The sequence below is a fragment of the Lactuca serriola genome, chromosome 5 (genome assembly GCF_051521515.1).
Source record: "Lactuca serriola cultivar US96UC23 chromosome 5, Lser_US96UC23_V15, whole genome shotgun sequence".
Taxonomy (NCBI): Eukaryota; Viridiplantae; Streptophyta; class Magnoliopsida; order Asterales; family Asteraceae; genus Lactuca; species Lactuca serriola.
Window position 1 is genome coordinate 176,414,156 of NC_136412.1, and position 6,535 is coordinate 176,420,690.

The 6,535-nt window shown below is 31.8% G+C and overlaps 1 protein-coding gene across 3 annotated transcripts; it reads left to right on the forward strand.

Moving 5' to 3' along the window:
- The first annotated feature begins 1,670 nt into the window (after positions 1-1,670).
- Positions 1,671-4,338, forward strand: ETFBETA (electron transfer flavoprotein beta). Of its 3 annotated transcripts, none has more exons than XM_079001342.1 (6): positions 1,671-1,767; positions 1,924-2,036; positions 2,138-2,422; positions 2,633-2,713; positions 3,009-3,103; positions 4,019-4,338. In XM_079001342.1, the coding sequence occupies exons 2-6, from the start codon at positions 1,968-1,970 to the stop codon at positions 4,242-4,244; spliced, it is 756 nt and encodes a 251-aa protein (XP_078857468.1). In that variant the 5' UTR covers positions 1,671-1,767; positions 1,924-1,967; the 3' UTR covers positions 4,245-4,338. The 3 variants fall into 3 exon arrangements, with proteins under 3 accessions (XP_078857468.1, XP_078857467.1, XP_078857466.1); XM_079001341.1 differs by having other exon boundaries at positions 1,711-1,848; XM_079001340.1 differs by lacking the exon at positions 1,671-1,767 and having other exon boundaries at positions 1,878-2,036.
- The last annotated feature ends 2,197 nt before the right edge of the window (positions 4,339-6,535 follow it).

A 6,535-nucleotide genomic window follows, 5' to 3' on the forward strand; every position in this document is an offset into this window, starting at 1 on the left:
TCAAATTATGGCTAGGCGCCATGAAAGACAAGGATCACGTTTTTACGACATGCCTGATATCCAAGGAAGTATAGGAAAATGTCCAAACATTGTGGCGCTTGTTACCACATGTCGTTGCCTTTCCCATTGAAATGATCCATGCTAAACACATGTTTAATTGCCCAAACAACCTCAATGAGGTTCTCGAAGCCATAACATTGATTTACATTTGAGTAATTTGGTCATTCTGGAATCAAAAGATTCACTCGAATATTTTGAAACCATATTAATGCAAGGATTAAAATAGGTGGTAATCTTCGATGGAAAGATGGTGTTTCAATCAAGTTAACGAAGATAAGTCATTTACAATTTTACATTTACTTTGATGTTCTTATTTTTCTTTTGTACCTCCTAGTTGGTTGTTACTTAGATTTTAAGGCCGGAGGGAGTGATGCCACTGAAACCATACTCCATTCATTGTCACATAAATGTCACGTCATTTTTACCACAGAAGTGTGATTCCTTGTCACACCAAAGGAGTGGTGCCACACTTTATTTAAAAAAAATAATTTAAGTAAAAACATTATTTTTCTCCCCGGCCAATCACAAAATGGTCAAATTATCCCCAACCAATCACAAAGTATGGCTAGTTTTTACCACACTGCGGTCTAAACCACACCCAAACCGCATTCAGGAGCCGGTGTTTCCCTGCCTATGTGTCAAAAGGTGTGGTAAAAACCGCTCTCCACAGCCTAATATAAGTTTATTTTGGAGTCCAAATAAGAAAAATCATATAAATAAGTTGCACGAGGTAAGCTTGTGGACCAATTAGGAAAAAGAAAACTCTTGGGAGTAATGCTATCTTATCTGACTATAAGGCCTACCGGTATACAGACCACGGTGGGTCTCGTGGTCTAGCTGACCACGACCGTGGTCCGTGCACACTAGCCCGAACCACCGTGGTTCTCCGTGCTCGTGGTCTTCAATGGTGGGCATCACGAATCAAAACGACCAATGAAGTTGGATTGCTCATTTGAAGGACTGAAACAGAGAAAAAATGACCCTGCGAGCTGGGTATTTTGGTTGGGGAAGAAGACATAGTTTGTATGTCTTGACAACTTTTACCCCTGAGATATAATAAATTGATAGAAAATACCCTGACCAGAAATCTTTTAACCTAAATAGTTTCTAAAATGAAAAAATAAACCTTGGATTTATATTTCCTAATTATTTAAGTAATATAATTTATTTAAAATATTATTCTTATTATTATTATTATTAAATAACTTATTTTTATAATTAATATTTTAAAATATATATATATATATATATATATATATATATATATATGTTTTTTAATATATTTTTGAATTAAATTTAATTAAAAAAAATAAGGTAGAGTGATGTGTTAATGGTAGGTATCCCATGTTAGTAAAAGGGGAATGTGGTGCTGCACCTAGGGGTGTTCATAACCGGATATCCGAAATTTCGGATAGTTGATTTTTGGTATCCGATTCTGTATCCGAAATTTCGGATATCCGATTTTTCGGATAATTCGGATTCGGAATTTCGGAATTTCGGATCGGAATTTCGGATACGGATATTTTTGAACACCCTAGCTGCACCCACCATATATGTGGCGGGTATAATGTAAACCAAATTATATTAATGGCTCGTGTTTGGTTCGATTTTAGTCGAACAGCGGCTCAAATTGGAATTTAACTCTTTAAGTATGAATTCTTGTCTGCTAAAAAACTCTAACCCTAGACGCTGAATCATATTTATATGGTAATTAATCCATCTTAAACGTTCATCGATAAAAGTATTAAAATAAATTGCTTTCAAGATTATCGGATTTGCATTGACAAGGTATAAAAGACGAAAGATGCTTGTTGTAGTATTTATAGTTTTTGATTTCTTGACGGGTTCCACAAATAATTCCAGGCATCGGAGAACCGGGGACGAATCGATACACAAAACAAACAAACATGAAGATCATGGTGGCTATAAAGCGTGTAGTTGACTACGCCGTCAAGATCCGAATCAAATCCGACAAGGTAAACTCCTTAGATTCCAAAACCCCTAAAACCCAAATCCTAAATTTCCCCAAATTGGGGATTTCTTTTTCATTTGATTTAGTTCAAGATGTTATGTATAGACTGGAGTGGAGACATCAAATGTGAAGATGTCGATGAACCCTTTTTGCGAAATAGCTCTTGAAGAAGCTCTTAAGATCAAGGAATCCAAACTTGCTTCAGAGGTGATTGCTGTGAGTATCGGCCCAGCTCAGTGCGTCGACACTCTCCGAACCGGCCTAGCCATGGGCGCCGATCGTGCGATTCATGTCGATGCACCAGCTACCCTTTTCCCACTTTCAATCGCTAAGATCCTCAAAGCGCTTGTTGATGTTGAAAAGCCTGGGCTTCTAATTCTTGGCAAACAGGTCATTTCTCCAAATTCGCTTTTTCAATCGAATCATTTTGTGGGTTTTCTCTTGATTGGATCTTTGGATTAGAGTTCTGAAACTGGTTATTGCGACTTTGATAGAAAGAACGAAAGTTTGATTATCTTGAATCAGAATTGTGTGCTTTCTTATTTCTTGAGTAGCCTTCAAATTTGATTCACTAACTTTGACATGATGAAAAATATGTAGGCGATTGATGATGATTGCAATCAAACAGGCCAGATGGTGGCTGGGCTTCTAAACTGGCCACAAGGGACATTTGCTTCTAAGGTTAGTGGCATTTTAAGTATAAACATTAGTAATTTTTTATAAGTTTTAACACTATATGCATTTTTAATTTGAATCTTTACAAGTTTCTTCTTTCATTTTCTTTCTTCCTTTACATAAAAGAATCATAGTTCATAGTGAATATAGAAATATAATAGAAATGTAAATACGTAATGCTACTTAGGGGTGTTTGGATGTGTGTTTATGGTAAAATTACATGCCTACCCCTAATTTTAATTTTTAATACAGTAATTTTTATTTATACATATGACTATTGGTTTGTTTTTGTGTTCTCAAGGTTGTTCTTGACAAAGAGAAGAATGTAGCAACAGTTGATAGAGAGGTTGATGGTGGCCTTGAAACTTTGTGTTTGGATTTACCTGCGGTTATCACGTAAATCTTTATTCTTTTCTCAAATATTTTATAGTAATTAATTTTTCTAACCAATCATTCTTGAGCAAATGGGGTTAAAACTTAGGGTTAATTTAAAAAAAGACCTTATATTTTGTGTTTTTTCCGGATTAAACCTCAAAAAAAAAGACCTTGTATTTTTTCATTCTTCTGATCCGGCACTTTTGGTCATTTTTTTCCAAAAAAAGGGTTTTTTTTGAGAAAAATAAAAAGGTTGAGCGTTTATTTGGAAGCATTTAGAAGGTTGAGGGTTTTTTTTGGAAAAAAATACAATGTTGAGGGCTTTTTCAGAAAAAATGAAAAATACAAGGTCTTTGCACGCAAAAAATTAATTTGAGGTTTAATCTGAAAAAAACACAAAATATAAGTTTTTTTTAGATTAACCCTAAAACTTTAATTTGTAAAGATAATCAATTGTGAAAATGGTAATGTAAAAAAAAAACCATTGTATCGAATGGATAAATGATGTTTGCATGTTGGTAAGTGATATATAAACAAGGACAATTTTCTCTTTAAACCGAATGAATTGCCTGAATATAAGTAAATGACCATTTTACCCTTCTTTCTAGAAGTGATCCCGAATATTATTCGTCATCACATTTTATCGTTAGAGAGTGAATGATTAATAATATTTGTATGGATAAAGAGATGTGTACTTATTCTAGACCGAATAAACCGTTGAAACGTGACTAAATTACCATTTTACCCTTGAGCAAATTTCACAATATTTATTAATTTCACCATTAGACGACCGGATTAACTCAAAAAGAAACAACCCCCAACGTCTTTTCCCGATTAAGTTCATTAAATGAAAAAGTAACAACAAATTAATCACTTGAGCTTTATAAATTATATCAATATGTTGATGATTCAAAAGAAATATATTTTGTTACACAGAACCGATTTAAGGCTAAATCAGCCAAGATACGCGACACTTCCAAACATAATGAAGGCAAAATCAAAACCAATCAAGAAAATGACACCACAGGAATTGAAGGTGGAAATAAGATCGGATATGGAGGTTTTACATGTGAAAGAGCCTCAAAAGAGAAAAGCGGGTGTTATACTTTCTTCTGTTGATGAATTAATAGACAAACTTAAGAATGAAGCCCATGTAATCTAAAACATTTTTATGTACGTTTGTTACTTCAAGACTTAAAAAGTCATTAAACCACAATGTAATTTGTCATTTCTACTTAATAATTTCATTCAATTCATGTCACTTGACCAAAATATAATTCGTCATCCACGTGTAGAGAAATGAGAATGCTCTTTTTATTTCAACTTTTTATGAAAACCATAAACTTTGAACACAAAAAAAAAAAAAAAAAAAAAATAAAGTATTTTGCTTTAGGGAAGAGGGAGGGTGGCATAATTGAGTGTGGCAGAGAGGAGACAACTGAGAAAGGGGAAAAATAAAAGGAAGACAAAGTGGGATTGATGCTTTGATGGTGTTTGTTTGAGTGCAGAGGTCAAATGGAACATGTTATGTTATGACCTCTGGAGACTGGAATGGAATCCCCAAAACCTGCAATAATTTTACATTTGTCTCCTCCTATTACCCTTCTTAATTTTGTTTTTTCCCCTTTGTCCATCAAAGGGTAAAATGGAAGCAGAATGTACAGTCTTGTCTTTATCTACACTTGTGAAATATTTGAAAACAAAAACTATATATGTGAATTGAGGAGATGAGAACAAAAGGTCAATTTTTTTTGTTTCATTGATAAAATCAAATCAATGTATGTGTGTATAAGAGGCCAAAAGAAAAAAAAAAAAAAGGAACATAAAGTATTTTGTTTGTTTCATTATCCATTTATGTAGTGATTAAACTATGTGGATTATTGAAAATAGAATTTTTGAAGTTTTTTTAGTACACTTATATAGACAACCACTATTCTATTCTTAAATCTACATTTTTCGTCTAATTTGTTCTTCAACCTTTGGCTAAGGACAGTTATCAGTTATCTGTCAATGTCAATTTTTTGATACAGCTAGGCCAAAGACCTTTTGGTAAAACAGATTTTTCAATTTGTCTTGTGTATTTTTATTTTTCCATATTATTAACATAAATGACCAAAATCTATCAAATACCATTGATAAAGTATAGAGTGAACATAAAAAGTATGTTTTATAATTCACATCATTAATCAAATAGTTGTGTTGTTTAGGTTTTTGAAGGACAACCCACAATTAAAACGTAAAGTGCTTATTAGTTAAAACAAATTTCTATTGATAAGCATAAACTATATAAGTGTATTGAGAAGACGAGAACAAAAGGTCTATTTTTTTCTTGTTTCATTAATAAAATCAAACCAATGTATTTGTATACAAAAGGCCAAAAGAAAAAAAAAACAACATAACATTTTTTCTTAGCTTTATTATCGGCATATCTAATTTTTTGTAGTGATTAAAACATTATATGTTTGTTGATTGTTAAAAAAACTAAAATTTTCAAGTTCTTCTAGAACGCTTACACAGGAACCATCTACTGCTCCATTGTTAGAATTACATATTTTGTCCACAACTGCTCTAGTGTTAGGTCTACATCTCTTGCCCATAGCAGGACCTAAATCCTCAATGTTATATTAAATTTATTCATTAAATACTACTAGGCTAAAGATCCTTTTGTAAAACAAAAATTTCAAGTTATCTTGGATCCGGAGGAAATATATAAGAATGACCCCTTGAATATGTATTTTCTTTTCCAAAGTATTAATATAAATGACCAAAATCTTTTGTATATCATTGGTAAACTATAGAGTCAACAAAAATATATGCTTTATAATTAACATCATTAATTGAATAGTTCTCTTTACGTTTTTTAAGGATAACAAACAAATGTAAAAAAAAAAAAAAAGATTACAAAATATTGTTTGTTGTTGTTATTACCACCGTCACCTTCTTTTTGTAAAGATGCTTATTAATTTATCCAACAGAATTTAAAAAATTCGGTACTAAAATATATTAAATCGATTACTTATTTTTAGTATTTGACAAATTTATGTTTATACATGTGAAAATGACATTCTATATTATTATATTTTTGTTTTATTACATATATCATTTTTTATATTATATACAATAATCGTTTTTACAAAGAATAAAATAAAAAACATTGGATGGTCGAATATTATTATTCACTTTTTTTTATCTATCTAGTTTGATGTGCAACCTATTACAAATGATCGCTAACTAAACTTTGAAATATGAAAACAGGGGCGGAACACAAGTGTAATAACTAGGGGGCCGAAGCTAAAATTTCAAAAATTCTAATATTACATATTTCTATATAGCTCATCAAAGTGACACGTTTCGATAATTTACATTTTTTTTAACTTGCACAATTGTTGCTAAACTAAATGTGTGTTTAGTTGGACGTAAAAAATTGGTAAATGAATCGAACCAAGGAATGAA

Coding starts and splice junctions, on each gene's coding strand:
- ETFBETA (XM_079001342.1), top strand. CDS start 1,968: ATGAAGATCATGGTGGCTATAAAGCGTGTAGTTGACTACGCCGTCAAG. Junction 2,037..2,137: donor TCCGAATCAAATCCGACAAG/GTAAACTCCTTA, acceptor TGTTATGTATAG/ACTGGAGTGGAGACATCAAA. Junction 2,714..3,008: donor AAGGGACATTTGCTTCTAAG/GTTAGTGGCATT, acceptor TGTGTTCTCAAG/GTTGTTCTTGACAAAGAGAA.